At 32.7% G+C, this 16,466-nt stretch overlaps 1 protein-coding gene across 1 annotated transcript in view; it reads right to left on the bottom strand.

Moving 5' to 3' along the window:
* Positions 1-3,543: 3,543 nt before the first annotated feature.
* The window catches only part of LOC111695005 (zwei Ig domain protein zig-8), a 34,404-nt gene continuing 21,481 nt past the window's right edge, over positions 3,544-16,466 (bottom strand). The window contains exons 4-9 of the mRNA XM_023464133.1: positions 9,913-9,989; positions 9,639-9,726; positions 8,443-8,491; positions 7,476-7,647; positions 6,492-6,637; positions 3,544-3,920 (exon numbers count right to left, since the gene is read on the bottom strand). Of these exons, the coding sequence (XP_023319901.1) occupies positions 3,811-3,920; positions 6,492-6,637; positions 7,476-7,647; positions 8,443-8,491; positions 9,639-9,726; positions 9,913-9,989 (642 nt within the window). The 3' untranslated portion in view covers positions 3,544-3,810. The remainder of the gene's footprint in view (positions 3,921-6,491; positions 6,638-7,475; positions 7,648-8,442; positions 8,492-9,638; positions 9,727-9,912; positions 9,990-16,466) is intronic.

Below are 16,466 nucleotides of genomic sequence, written 5' to 3'. Positions count from 1 at the left end.
CAAATAAAAAATATTATTAATTATTAACTATATATTCCAATTTTCCAAAAACATTCATGAATTAACAAATTTTTAAATAAATTTTTAAATCATCATTTGTCAAACTTATCATAAGTTCACAAAAGTTTTCTTTTATATTCTACCATCTTTTGACCAAGTAAGCTTCTAATTTGGGACATATAAGCCTCGGAAATTTAATCTCGACATCACTCGATAAGTAACCCTTGATCAGTCCCTTTAGTTTTAACCCAAAACATGAAAAGAATAAAGGAGATGTTACAGAAAGTGGTTTCTTGAAGGTTTAGAACACTGTGAATAAGTTTCTTGTCGTATCTCTGTAAACCTTTCTAGTTCTTGTTCTTGAACCCGTTATGTTTTAGAAACCAGGGTTAATGCATCTAACAAGGTTTGTATAGAACATTCAGATGGAAGGTGGACACTTAGATTAGACGTTTACCTGCAGTAGATTTACTCTCTTCATGCAGGAGATAATTGTGTCCGAATCATTTTTGAACTTTTTTCTGTTTTACTATAAAAGTTGCATCCACCCTTGTGAATTGTATTTGTAAAGTGTTCTGAAATAGTTTGGTTAATGTTTATAAACAAGTAGACTATCAGGGCGCTTTGTGCCCATATTCTAGTTCAATATGTTTCTCTACGATCAAACAATAACAACATTTTTTTAGTCTAATGTGAAATTAACTGAGTTTTTGACACAAACTCAAACTATCTATATCTTTGCAACCTGCTGGTGTTAACATAAGATATGTCTCCAACGACATCGTTTTGCAAGGAATTTGGGATTGAAAAGTTAGATTTTGTTGTAAAAACTCATTTTAATTTGAAGTGATAAAAGCCTTTTTTAAATTATAAAATTGAGGAGAAAATAATGAATTATTCTAGGGCTCAGCGGAAGATATTGAAGTTCTGAGTTATTGACAATTTCTTTGAAGTTCTAAAATTGATTGCATTTCAATTCCGACGTATGTTTTCAAAATAAAAAAAAAATGATTTTAAAATTCATCTTGTTTTGTAGGAGGGGGGGAATGATATATGGTTTTAAGGGTACAGAGGGGGGTTACATGCTAAGTGAATAAATATTAAAATGGGCCAAACTCGTAGTTGAATGACGACATTTTATGTCCCAAGTATTTATGATTATTTTGAGGCCCTTACAATCAGACTTTAATGAACAGTGCCCAGTACACATTAGTGTACTGGACTTCCTGCCTGTAGCTGATATAAGCATTATGCATAATTGTTAACCGAAGACTGCATAATTTCTTGCAATACAAACTATCGAAGCTAGAGAAACAAATGCCTCAGATAATTAGATCCATGGAATATGCATTAAAATGGATTATAAATGTGATTTTAAGAAACCGGCCATTAACAGCAGTTTTCTTGATTGTAATCTTAATTCTACTCAGCAGAGTAATATATGATGAAAAAAAAACATATTTATATTCTGAACTTCTACAATTCTACATTACCAACAATTGTATTTAACTTTCAGTAATTTTTCCTATTCACGACTTATTTCACAGCTCACTAAACTAAGCGAGTAGGTCAAATGTTAAGCTTATGATAGGCCGGGTACTGTAAAAAGTCTGGCCGCGCCTTCAAAGTTGAGAATGAGAATGAGTCGGGCCAGTACTTGCCGCGCGTTACTAAGGCCGGTACAAGGGGTCGGTCCGGCTCGAATTCAAATTGACCCTAGTCCACCGTAACAGTCTTCTGTCATCAACTTTTTAATTTGAAACAAACGTCTGTATATTCATCAAAAATTAAATAAATAGTTTTTTTAATAGTTTTTTTTGCAGTGCAAATCCTGATAATACATTTACGCGTTTGTTTTAGTACGGTGGTAGGCGATTATATTAATACAATGAAGACGACTTTCGATTTTAATTTTGATTTGTATTAACATTTTAAACAGCATGAATTCACAAATAATTGATATAAAGAGGAGCTGTCAATTAAAAAATCTTCTCTTTATTTACATGTAAATTATCATTTGAAAAAAAACCAATGAAAACTAAAGTATAAAAGTCGTCTTGATTATATTGATAGTATCGCCTACCACCGTAAGGGAGGAGTCTTGAATTTGTCAAGTTTTTATGAAAATCTTCTGAAGTTGCCACATGTCAAATAATAAAAAATTATTTTACGACTTTGTCAACTTGTCGAAAGGTTTGATTTTACGCAAGCATTAAAATAACTTCTTTATCCGGCTAATTCTAAGAAATTCAAAATATTTTTGTTTTTTCTCAATAGATCTTCAATACGAGGAGTTTTGGGATATATTTGAAGGATTGTACAAGAAATTCTCATTAAAGTCTTAAGAGTTTTTATTGAGTACTGTTTTTATTCGGACCGGCAATAAACCTCAAATGGTCATGATGTGACGTCCCAAAAAATATCCCGATAGGTTCAGCCGTTTCAACGTTTTTTGGATCCAACCGAACTGACACGGCAAATATATATATTTATATAGCGTGCNTCTATATACATTTATATAGATACAGATATATTAATATATATATTGCGGACCCCTGCTGTTGCTGGAAAAATGAGTTGTGCTGCTGTGACAGACCGGAGAACTCTACACGGGACGGAGCAGAGAAAAATCGTCTCCGTCCATGTAATCTAGTTATACCATAGAATCCTGCTCCTCACTCATCCTTACTCCTTATATACACACATACACACCCATCTTGAGATTCACACAGTTTAGTTCAGAAAACTCGTTGTAGAAGTGAAAGCTCAAAAATATTATGGTAAAAAATGTACTTTCGAGAAACTAGAGAAACTTGTGTTTGGTTTATGTTCCTCCCTGAAACTGCAGTATACTCTGATTTTGTAAACAAAATATAAGTAAAAAGTATCTTTCCTTGATTTCAAGTAACTGCGTTTCTCACATTCATAACTTTAGCGAGATCTACCCATAGCTGGAAGCTTTAGAATTGTTCTCCTCTTTTTGTTTATCTCAGGATTATTTTAATCTTTTATAGTTTGTGTCCAGGAGAGTAAATAAAAATCAATCAATCAAAGTGGAATTTGCGGAATCCAGTAATTGATTTTTTTTATTTATTTTTTTCTTAGATGTTTTTATAGACTCTAAAATCCTTTCCAAAACATTTTCTGAAACCTCTGTAGGTTTTTTTTTGAACGCTTCAACTTATTTAAGACTCTTAAAACCCGTTCTTTTAATTTGGAAGCCCAGAGATAACTTCAGAATTCTATTTTATTTTAGGAACCATGTTTTCTTTGGAACGTTTCAATTTACTTTACCCTCTTTGGAACCTTTTTTTACTTTGGAATCCCAGATGTAACTCCTGCGGGATCCTCCGAATCCTATTTTCATTCCGGATCTATGTAGTTTACTCCCAAAATAACTATAGGAGAAAAAAATTCAAACTAATAAAAACAGTCTTTATTTATGACTTTTAGGACAAAAAATGTATTGTGCTTCAGCTTGAGCTTTTTTTTAAAATACTTATTTTATAACATATAGACAATCATACTTTATACATTAGAAACTATAAAAAGAACATAGCTGTAGAATCTTCTATTCTGAGGGATTAATCTGAAGCTAAACTTGTGCTTAAACTTCCTGTCAGAGAGGATTTATCTGTTTTAAGAAAGGTATCGGAAACTTGTATTTAGAAAAGCAAATGTATTTTCTAAATATAAACTTTGTGTTCCGTAACATCGATATCAGTTTTCACCAGCTTCATTAGACATGTTTTAGAGATTACATTTAAAAACATTGTTATAACATTTTAACTATGTTGTCCATGGAAAGGTTTAGAGGAAGTGTGTGATGGTTTTGTATGCAAGGATGGTTAGAATAATTAGATTTATCTCCGGGTATAGAGAACTACCAGGGTTGGATTGGATAGCTGCAGTTTCTTCTCCTGAAACAAAACAAGTTTGATTAGTATGAAAGTCCAGAAGATTTAAAAAAAATATGGCTTTCTTGTGAGGGTAGGAAGGATTACAAACCGTTGTTCATATACCTTAAACCAGTTCCTGAACAGTCAAAATACAACACAGTAAAATGTACATAATCCCTATCCTCTCTACCTGTAGTTTACAATACTTTGGTTCCAGTACTATTACTCTAAATTTGAACTTGATGAACTTTTGAAGTATTTGTCGATCAAAATAAAATCATTATTTCATGGTGCTTACTGCACAACTTCATATTTTGAAGGAAGGGGAACTTTTTTAAAAAGAATAAAATCATGAATTATTAAAAGAAATTTAAAAAAAGAACTAGATTAATTTATTCTATTAAAATATTCCTAGGAACTTAAATTTCGTGACAAGTTCTAAATTTAGTGTAATGTTTAGTTGATAATTCTGTTATATATACAATACAAGCTGTCCGGTTTACGCTAAACTAACAATAGCTTAGTATGTCCGGTTTACGCTAAACTAACAAGAGGTTAATATTTCCGGTTTACGCCAAACTAACAAGAGGTTAGTATGTCCGGTTTACGCCAAACTAACAAGAGGTTAGTATGTCCGGTTCATGCCAAACTAACAAGAGGTTAGTATGACCGGTTCATGCCAAACTAACAAGAGCTTAGTATGTATGGTTTACGCAAAACTAACAAGAGCTTAGTATGTTCGGTTTACGCCAAACTAACAAGAGGTTAGTATGTCCGGTTCATGTCAAACTAAAAAGAGCTTAATATGTCCGGTTAATGCCAAACTTACAAAAGCTTAGTATGTCCTGCCAAACTAAAAAGAGCTTAATATGTCCGGTTAATGCCAAACTTACAAAAGCTTAGTATGTCCGGTTCATGCCAAACTAACAAGAGCTTAGTATGTCCGGTTCATGCCAAACTAACAAGAGCTTGGTATGTCTGGTTCATGCCAAACTAACAAGAGAACTTAGTATGTCCGGTTGATGCCAAACTAACAAAAGCTTAGTATGTCCGGTTCATGCCAAACTAACAAGAGCTTGGCATGTCCGGTTCATGCCAAACTAACAAGAGCTTGGCATGTCCGGTTCATGCCAAACTAACAAGAGTTTAGTAAGTCCGGTTCATGCCAAACTAACAAGAGCTTAGTATGCCCGGTTCATGCCAAACTAACAAGAGCTTGGTATGTCTGGTTCACGCCAAACTAACAAGAGCTTAGTATGTCCGGTTCACGCCAAACTAACAAGAGCTTAGTATGTCCGGTTCACCCCAAGCTAACAAGAGCTTGGCATGTCCGGTTCATGCCAAACTAACAAGAGCTTAGTATGTCCGGTTCATGCCAAACTAACAAGAGCTTAGTATGTCCGGTTCATGCCAAACTAACAAGAGCTTAGCATGTCCGGTTCACGCCAAACTAACAAGAGCTTAGTATGTCCAGGCTAAATAAGAACAAATCACATTTCAATATATTATTTAAAATCAAGGGGACTGCATATAAATACTAAAAAACCCACAACCCCATTCAAAATTAGAAAGGACAACAAATCTATTTTCACTGTTGAAAATACAGACGAAAATAAAGGCTCCACTCTCCACAAACCCCACTATTTCTTCGGTTAGTGTACTGCAAATCACTGCAGTACACTGACCGAAAGTTTAGGTGAGGGTTGCTCATCGACTTTAGAATAGAATATCTTTGATCATTTTTACACAAATGAATACACGAATAGGCGCAGAAATCAATTTTCTAGACCGAATTAACTTTAAAGAGTCATGCACCCTTGAGCAAGGAAGGGGGGGGGGCCTGCCGCCATGAGCCCCGTAATCTCCTGTCCTTACGCAAGTACATATAGTTAGTAGAACCCAGTCAAGTGTCCTAACCCAACATTATCCTTTTCGAGTCCAGCAAAGAAAAACTTTTTGTGATAATTCACTAAAAAAGAGAATATTTTTTAGGAAATGTGGAGACTGTAGACAATGTAAAATTATGATATTTATGCTTTTTCAAAATTATGTTCATATTCTTTCTCTATAATGTATTTTCAAATGTCGCAAATAAGAATATATAATTTTTTTGAGATAATTTCGACATTATTTTTTTCATTAAATATTTATAAATTCTTATTTTTCAAGATTATGAAATCTTGACACTGAAATGTCAATTAAAGGACTTTTCAGGAATTTGAAAATATACCAAACATGTTCCCATGACAAACTACTGAACTAGAAACTGCGGAAATACAAACTCCGGAATGAAAAAATCCTGAACTAGGAACTGCGGAAATATAAACTCCGGAATGAAAAATTCCTGAACTAGAAACTGCAGAAATATAAACTCCGGAATGAAAAATTCCTGAACTAGAAACTGCAGAAATATAAACTCCGGAATGAAAAATTCCTGAACTAGAAACTGCGGAAATATAAACTCCGGAATGAAAATTCCTGAACTAAAAACTGCGGAAATATAAACTCCGCAATGAAAAATTCCTGAAGTTGAAACTGTGGAAATATAAACTCCGGAATAAGAGTAACTCCTAGTGTTGATTGTTCTCCTACCTTGAGTAATATAGAGAGTGAGAAGAGCAGGTTTTACTCCTATCCCTGGAATAGTACAGGTATACTCTCCTGTATCCTCTACTCCAGCTCCAACCAGATACAACCTTAGCTCCAGGGATCCGTCCTTCCCGTACTCATACTTTATCCTAGATATTTACAATATTATTCTTCCATACTCATACTTTATCCTAGATATTCACAATATTATTCTTCCCATACTCATACTTTATCCTAGATATTCACAATATTATCCTTCCCNGTTAAACTGTATATCCTAGATATTCACAATATTATCCTTCCTATTCTCATATTATCACTCAACTAACCCAATCCAATCCAAAGACAGACGGTCGATAAGCTTTGTTATTCAAAGATGATTAGATCAATTGTATTGCACTATTGGATCAATTAAGACAACTTCAATTTGTTTAACTTTAGTTTTTATAGAAATAGATAAAATGAATAAAAATTCTTAACATTTTCACTAATCCTCATAACTGGAGTATCAAAGAAATTTTCTTCTTCAAAAATTTAGATTTAGCGCTGGAATATTGTAGAGAAATGCACTATGCAATTAAAAATGGTTTTTAAGAGTTCTGGAATTTTGGTGTTTTTCCAACTTGTGGACCACTGTGCACTAACTTAAAATCTCGATGTATCTACTTCTGTCAAATATGAGCTTTGTACGATTTATCAAATTTGAAATGATGCATGTTCAGTTTAGTATGACTGAATATATAAATCAGATAAGCTGTCCCATTAATATAACAACAACTTTAAAATGGAAGACTCAGAGGGGTTTTTATTTAAAGTTATGCTGGTATACTGTATTCAATGTAAGACGTACGCCAATTATGGTTTGTGTATGGATACTTTTTGAAATATTTTAAATAAATGGCGTAAATGCAATGACATGATGCCATATGAAACCAGAAAAACTGTTTCCTTGAAATGGAAAATGAAAGAATAAATTATATAATTTACCTTCTTTCTTTTTTATCATCAATAATCTGTACACCCTTCCTGGACCAGATAGGTAGGGAGAAATCCTCCCTATAGTTGGAAACCAGACATCGGAGTATAATCGTTCCACCGGGTTTAAAATATTTCTCCGTAACTGCTTCACCCATATCGTCCACGGTCAGCAAAGACGGGACTAAAAAGAACATTTTTTAACTAAAGCTATGCCTAAGAAATTGGAATTTCAATAATAGTATTTCTGACCCTCTCTTTCTGCCTCCCTCACAATCTACTTATATGATGCAATTTAAATGAAGTCGTAGTTTAAATCAAATAAAAAACAAATAAAAAATATTATGAATTATTAACTATATATGAATGCGTCGAAAAATAATCGATGATTTAGGTTGTAATATCTGAATGATTTTTTTGAATTAAATTGATTTTTTACGATCCGAGTTGAATATTGCAACTTTCTGATTTTGTATGTACGCTACGTTCTTCGGTATGAGTCGTTTTTGACAATTTTCCCCTTGTAGACGCAACAGATATATAAGTAAGATTAAGCCTATACCCCCTTTTATTTTTCGTGAACACCCCCTTTAAAAATATTTTATAAAATAATTAGATGGTATAATAGATGTAATAATTTGTCTAAATATTGTTAAAATATATTTTTTTAAAGAGAAATAGATGCATCTATAATAAGAACGATTTTACCATAGGAGGGGGGGGGGAGTCGCTTTTGAATTAACTTAAATATATGACCAGAGGTGGAATTTAAAGAATTTAAACCTTGTCGCTGAACCGTCAAAAGCCGGTTCCAATTGAGCGCCGGCTCATATCTCGAAACACTGAATACCATTTTTAAGTGGAATAAACCATCTTTGAGCCGTGTCTTAAATTTTAGACGCGGCTCAAATTCTTTAAATTCGGCCTCAGGAGGATGAATCGCTCTATATGAAACATCAAATATAAACTTTAAACCTACCGATGACAAGCAGCTTGACAAGGATAAAAGATGGAGGATGAGTGTTCACCTGAAATAACATTGTTAATTTCCTCTTTTCAACCAATCTTCATTCTTTATTCTTTCATCCATCATTTATCAATCCATCATCTGTACATCAGATCCACAAGGCCGGGGGAATATGTAATATGTAGCACGGTGCAGTGGATCGAAAAATATTGTGAAAGAAATGGAGTCTTTGTCAAAACTCTGATTTATTAATTTCTATACCGTTGCCATCCAATTTTCCAGACCTTAGATATTTCAAAATATGAATTCTTTTAGATCAAACAATTTAAATTTTAAAATTAAAAATTTGAGTTTGTTGCTTGAACTCTTCTTCTGTCTAGTGGAGTGTGTTTGGTCTGCTGTAGATGAGTAGTTTAACTTTTCCTACCCAGTTCAAAAAATTCATTATTTCCGACCTCTAATACAATATTTAACCCTTTTATCCATGCATCTGGTATACCTGGATACAAGAGTTAAACTATATCCATGTATCCTATGCATACCTGGAATTGGATTCAAGAGTTAAACTGTCTCCAGGTCTGCTGTATACCTGGATACAAGAGTTAAATTGTGTCCATGTATCCAGTATACCTGGATACAAGAGTTAAACTGTATCCTGGTCTGCTATATGTATACCTGGATACAATAGTTAAACTGTATCCTGGTCTGCTATATACCTGGATACAAGAGTTAAAATGTATCTAGGTCTGCTGTATACCTGGATACAAGAGTTAAACTGTATCTAGGTCTGCTGTATCCCTGGATACAAGAGTTTAACTGTATCTAGGTCTGCTGTATACCTGGATACAAGAGTTAAACTGTATCTAGGCCTGCTGTATACCTGGATACAAGAGTTAAACTGTATCTAGGTCTGCTGTATCCCTGGATACAAGAGTTAAACTGTATCTAGGTCTGCTGTATCCCTGGATACAAGAGTTAAACTGTATCTAGGTCTGCTGTATACCTGGATACAAGAGTTAAACTGTATCTAGGTCTGCTGTATACCTTGATACAAGAGTTAAACTGTATCTAGGTCTGATATATACCTGGATACAAGAGTTAAACTGTATCTAGGTCTGCTATATACCTGGATACAAGAGTTAAACTGTATCTAGGTCTGTTATATACCTGGATACAAGAGTTAAACTGTATCTAGGTCTGCTAAATACCTGGCATATATATGATGCGGAATCCTTCTCCTGAGCTGATCTAATCACAAGTCTCCAGGTATCCGGAGGAAAATATACAACTGAATACCTGAACAGAACAAATTGGAGAGTTTTGAATATTAAATCTATTTAGTATTATTATTAGTATTAAAATTCCTAATCTTCTTTTGACGAATATTTATGTACATAAATATTTAAGAGAGTTTTAACCTGTAATTCTAATGATATCAGCAACTATTATTTCTTTAAATTCTATTTGTGAGACTTAATAGACCTGGCGTCTGCTGCAAATATCAATCTCTCAGTAGTCAGAAGATCCATAGAGTGTCCAGATTTACGGATCCAGGAAACCTGAAATATTTAGGATGTTGTTAACTGGATAGAAAAATTAAGATTTGATTTAGACTGAAGTTCATCGAAAATGACAAATCCTTGTTGCTCCAGACAAAAACTATACAGTAGCAAATTAGAAGCAATATTTATTGAAGAAAAGCATTGAAACCCCAAACTTATTCATTAATTGGCGAATAAAAAAATAACATAAGAGAAGTAAAGGAATTAAGTTTTTGCAACAAACTCAAGTTTTCTAATCTCTATTTCTTTGAAACCTGATGATGTAAACCTTTGAAATTTTAAACTTAGGCTTTTTGGACTGTCAGAATTCATAGTTTGAAATATCAAAGACCTGTGACATCGGGTTGCACAGATATAGGGATTATAATTTTGAGTTTGTGGCGAAAACGCATTTCCTTTTTCAATTTCTTTAAAATATGTTTGTATCACAGGATGCGTCTGAAACCGCTTGATTTAAGGCTAAAAACTATTTTTTTTGATACTTTGACAAATAATTTTTAGAACCCGTTTATTTGCTTCTAATTTTAACACGTTTCAGAATTCGGTGTTCCAAGTAAGATATTCTTAAAGAAAACTTTAAAATTTGAAAAATTTAATCATTTTTATCAAAAATGTCCTCCATAGTTTCACACTCAATTTAATAAATGATGTTTTTAAACTAATATACATCTATATAATAAAACAAGACATTCGTATATATATATGTTGCATATAGCCGGCAGATTGGGCTGAAATTTTTTGTGGACAATCAGGGGTGGCCGGGAGGTGTTTTTAAAATTTTTAAATATTCAAAACAAAAAAAAATCCACGGGCAACGCCGGGCCCTTCAGCTAATTTTTTATATAATGCAGTGAGGCGGAATTTTACATATGGATGTATGTATACGTATGTATGTATGTATGTACGTTCCAAAATTCAAAGGCCTTTATAAAGTCTAAACTCAAATTCTTATATGGAAATAATCAATAGCTAGATTATGTCTTACTTTATAAACCCAATGTACAAATTTTTTATTTCCAAAGTCAAATTTGTTTTATATATTCCGATAAAAATAAAAAAGTTAAGGGTAATCTATTAATCTAGGATGTTAAAAAACTACGTACAGTACATTTTAGAAAAATTTATTACTATTTTTCAGATTTTTGAGTTTAAACTTTAAAACCATTCAAGGAACATTGAATGTTTATAATTAGAGGAATTAGAGCCATCTCTTGAATAATTGATAGCACCTAAGTTTACCCCACCTCCCCCTCCCCCCAAAAAAAATCCCTTAAATAGGTTGCGTGATTAAAATTAGTTTAACTAAATTTCATGACTGACATTTCAAAGGAAAATTAAATTCTTTGGAAGTCCCCTCTTTTCTCAACTTGTTTTCGATACTGCGAGTAGTTTAGGATGAAAAACATTGATAAAACTATCTTGCAAAACTATTTATGGGACACTGCAATGTACAATAATAATCCCAAAGCGCTATATTTCAAAATGTCTATAAATTTTATCTGAGAACCATAATTTCCCATAATGCTTAAGTATTAAACTTTAATTCAAGAAAACTTCTTCATTGATTCCTGTTTTGCTATTGTTTTAGTGTCTAAGCACCTTAATGACGTAGGTTATAATCTACATATATTATCACATCTAGACTAAAAACCGTAATTTTGCCAAAGAAATTAAAATCTAACCAGCATTTGTCATTTTACACTAATTACAACAATTTATGTAAACACGAGCTTTGTCCGGAAAGTATACTTTCTCTTTAAACGTCAACCCAACCAACTTCGTTTCTTTGAACAAGCTCCCACTCCATATTTGAGGAAAATCGGTCAAGCAGACAAACAGAAGAAATTTCTACTTTACATATGTACTTGCTTGGGAACCCGGCACTCCCCAGTTTACTCATAAACTCATAACTACTCTCGCCGTTTACCCGCACTTGGTCGAAAATTATGATTTTAGATAATTTTTTCCTTTAAAAGTCGACAATTTACGTGTATGTTTCAGAAACAAAACCAGGACACTGAATTTATGTCGTATTTCCGGGTGTGTGTTTCAGAACCAAAACGTTAAGATTGTAAAATGATAATGACGTTTTCTCCAAACATATTTTTAACTGTACTTTTTATTGAAAGTATGCTTTGTTTTGAAAAAAAGTTTTATAATTTAAGAGGCTTAAGTTTTTTGTTTATTATCTTGCAAGGCCATAAAAACAAATCTCTGCGGCTAACATACAGTAATGAGTTGGTTTAAATAGTATACGCTAGAAAACTTATCTAAAACATCTGAATAAATTCTGGTTTGTGCATTACCACGCTAAACTAAAGTTTATATATTTTCAATCATAACTTATTTTATTAAAGAGCTATTGAGAATAACAAAAATAATTTTAATTTAATTAAAATATTTAACCGAACATTTTTTCTCTCTCACTTCTGCGTAAAATTAAGACTAAAGGAGTTACGAGGTCACAAAGTAAATTAACCTTAACCCATGGGTTTCTAATGTCCTGGTTTCAAAATGGGCAACTTCTTGAGTTTTAGGCTTTGGCTTTGGAAGTATTTGTTAATTGTGTAAACTAGTGGAATATATTATTCAAATTATGTAAATGCTTCAAGATCTGGGGCAAATAAATAGAGAAATTAGTCCAACACCTTACTGAAATAGAGAAATTAGTCCAGCACCTTACTGAAATAAATAGAGAAATTAGTCCAACACCTAACTGAAATAAATAGAGAAATTAGTCCAACACCTTACTGAAATAAATAGAGAAATTAGTACAACACCTTACTGAAATAAATAGAGAAATTAGTACAACACCTTACTGAAATAAATAGAGAAATTAGTACAACACCTTACTGAAATAGAGAAATTAGTACAACACCTTACTGAAATGCATGAACTTTTTCCGGGGGAAGGGGGGCTTAGTTTTCCCTGTATTATTTATAATTTATAAGCCAATACCTTCCGTAAAGTTTATACTGATAACATCCTACAATTGCTTGTCTTACTAACTTTAAAATAGAATTAAAGTTTGTACAAGTGTCCACTTCCTTTACTTGTAAACTCTTCTGAGAGAATAAAAATTAGGGCCGAGTTCTGTTTTCTAACTTTTCATCTTGGATTGCTTTGACGAATTAGCCCTGGCAACATCTAACAAAATATGCCTAGGAAGTAAGGTGCCAAAAATACGGATTACAGAATTTTAGGATTAAAGCATGATTTGTTTAAATTGATAAATCAGAGATTTAAAGGGACTGTAAGCGTAATTTCAAGCGAACCTCCCATAGTACAAACTGTACACAGTCCACACCAGACTTTACAGTCGAATACTAGCAGGTTTCGATAAGTTAACACACAAATATCTACTCGACTAACACACGAAGGTTGTAAATCAGGAATTACCTTTTTTGTCTGGAGGATTACTTGAAATTACGCTAACAGTACCTTTAAACGATTTCCAAAAAATATGCATTGGTCGAACATCGAGGCTCGGTGCATTCATTGCAGAACATGATTAATAATAAATAAGATTATTATTAAGAATTTGGTGGTAATCAAGGATGTAAGGCAAGGAAAGTCATTTCAGAAGTGTACACATTTTTAGTACTGCAGTGTACTGTCTCTGGGCGCTAATGTAAACACAAGACGGATGTCGAAGCCTGACATGGGATCCATCATTCACATAAAAAATCAATGAAATATTCTGGTAATAGGAAACTATTATGTGAATTATCAAAATTATCAAAATTTAATGCTTTTAACCTCCTCGGATACTTAACAAACACTGATGCATCTTTTATTGTTTACAAATTCCCCCCAAAGAGAACTGGTTTCAATATGTACACAGAGTATACACAACCGCAATTGACTTTCCCTGCCTTACATTCTTGGTGGTAATTATTTACAGTTTTGCAGAAATCAGGAGAAATGAATAAAGACAGTAAGATTGAATTATCTCTACAGTAAATAAAATACAAGTCCTACAAATTTTTTTCCCTTTATTCCTTTATTTTCTAATCGTGTCACCAAGGAATGATTGATTATTGACATTAACTGACCTCTAACCCAGTATAGAAACATCTTTCTACAGGGTGTCCCAATAAACAAATTCGAAATCGTCTTAATTAAGAATTAGCATTGTAATACCTGATTTCAAAGGCATAAGATAATGATAATGATTTCTGCTAAAGTTTATTTTTGTGAAAACTATAAAAGGCTGTAATGGTCTGCAAGAAATATAGTGAAAACGGAAAAGTTTACAGTTTTGTAATCTGATATTTTCTTGTTTTATTACTTGTACAACCGTACATATGCAATAAAAGCATAAACAAACAAATTCTAAACATAGCATTCGAAAATCCTACAGGTATAATTATACTAAATAAAAGAATCATTAGCTAAAGACGATATCGAAATAATCACACAATTCCAATGATTATTGAGACACCCTGTTATCTGTTCCTAATAATAATTATTTACAACTACTTTAAGGGAATTTAAAGGAATTTTACTTACTCCGAGGGATCCCGTGGGTAAGTAAAAAATTTAATCCGAACATTTTTATAGAAAACTTTTCAGAGCGGGTAGTTATTTTACTTAATTGTCCCTAGGGACGTAAAGTAACTTAATGTCCCTTTGTATCGGGAATCATAGGTCAGTAATGTTGATCCAAAATGAAGAAACGGCTGGGTTTAATCAAAATGTTGTTTTGCATTTAATAGGCATCCATGCTGAGGATTAAAATCACAAAATTTTTGAAAAGAGCCGATTTGCAAAATTATTTAGTATCAGATGTTTTTTTTATTTCTGATTTTAAACTGGTTAAATATGTAAAAACAGTTTGGAAACTTAAAGTTTTACAAATATTTTCCTTTCAAGACAAACTTAAAATTTTCCACATTATTTCGTGAAAACATTGCTCTCGCGTTGGAGTTTCAATGCAACTGTTCATAAATAATAGATTTACTTTGTTAAAACTGCAAACTACATGTTTTCTTTAAATATAAATGCAAATACTTTGAAATTTAAATACCAAAAATATAAGTCAGGACAATAAATTTTTATTTTATCTTTTTTGTCATACATGTCGATATTTGTTATGATCAAATTCTTTTCTCAATCAGAAAAAAATATTTCTCTTTTTCCATAAGTGCTAAGAGCGCTAAAAGAACGTAGGGGGTTGAATTGATGGTGAACCGGCCCTGGCATCACCCCAGGGATGGTGAACCGGCCCTGGCATCCCCCCAGGGATGTGAACCGGCCCTGGCATCACCCCAGGGATGGTGAACCGGCCCTGGCATCACCCCAGGGATGGTGAACCGGCCCTGGCATCACCCCAGGGATGTGAACCGGCCCTGGCATCACCCCAGGGATGTGAACCGGGCCTTGGCATTACCCAAGGGATGTGAACCGGCCTTGGCATTACTCAAAGGATGTAAACCGGCCCTGGAATCACCCTAGGGATGGACATGTTTTTTTTGTAAAAAATGAACTTTTTAAAACAAACTTTAATTTTAGAAAATTTCAATCTACAGATTTTTGATATTTTTGTGTAACGTTATTGTTTCCTTTTTTTCACTTTTCCTTTTTCTTCTATTGATTTCAAAATCTTAGAAAATCATTACTAAAAAACCTGAGTTGTCTATTTAGTTTACAATGATAATATATCTGCTTTGAATTTTTCATCTCAAGTCGTCTTTACATATGTTTATTTTTGGCATTTATTCGTGAAATGTAAAAATTGCTTTTGTCAATTAAACAATGCTTTAAAAATGTTTATATTAACTCTTGCGAAGTGTTCCTTTAATTTTTTCTATTTTCAATGTTTTTAGACACTTCCTGTAAATCGAAAGCATCTTTCTGAAAGCAATAAAAACTTAAAAGTTTATGTGTTACATAAATCTGTCGTAAAACTCTTACAGTGCCAACATTTATTGCAAGGGATGTCCCACAGTATATATTTATGCAGGAAATCCCAAACAAATAAAACAAACGAGCTAATAAACAGTCTTTTTTTGTGACACTATCCAACCTTTTTTATGTAATTTCACCTAGTTTGATAAATTGTCTAATGGACATATAGCAAAATTTAAAAAAATATATCTGATTGTCCAAAATGCGTTTGATTGTTGATTGTTTATAAAACGTATATTCGAAAATTAATTATTTACTGAATACAAAAAATGGGCATAAATAGATAAAATTGTTTTTTTTTTCTGAATAAGTTGTTTGAAATTTTTTATTGAAATTTTTGATAGAAATTCTAAATGTTGTATTTTACCACAATATAAGAAAATAGATTTAAAATACTGATTTAGCAATTAAACTTTACTAAAACTTGCAAGTTTGGACTTTTTTATTTCTCATAGAATCCACAAAACTTCTACATTTCCTTCTTTTTGTTGAGTGATAGCAGGCTATTTTATTTCGCTATGAGTGAAGTTCAGGGCTCAAATACTATGTGTTCAATTGCTATTG

This window comes from Eurytemora carolleeae, unplaced genomic scaffold (genome assembly GCF_000591075.1).
Source record: "Eurytemora carolleeae unplaced genomic scaffold, Eaff_2.0 scaffold210, whole genome shotgun sequence".
Classification (NCBI taxonomy): domain Eukaryota; kingdom Metazoa; phylum Arthropoda; class Copepoda; order Calanoida; family Temoridae; genus Eurytemora; species Eurytemora carolleeae.
Note: the sequence above shows the minus strand (reverse complement) of the source record. Positions and strands in the feature narration are given on the sequence as shown.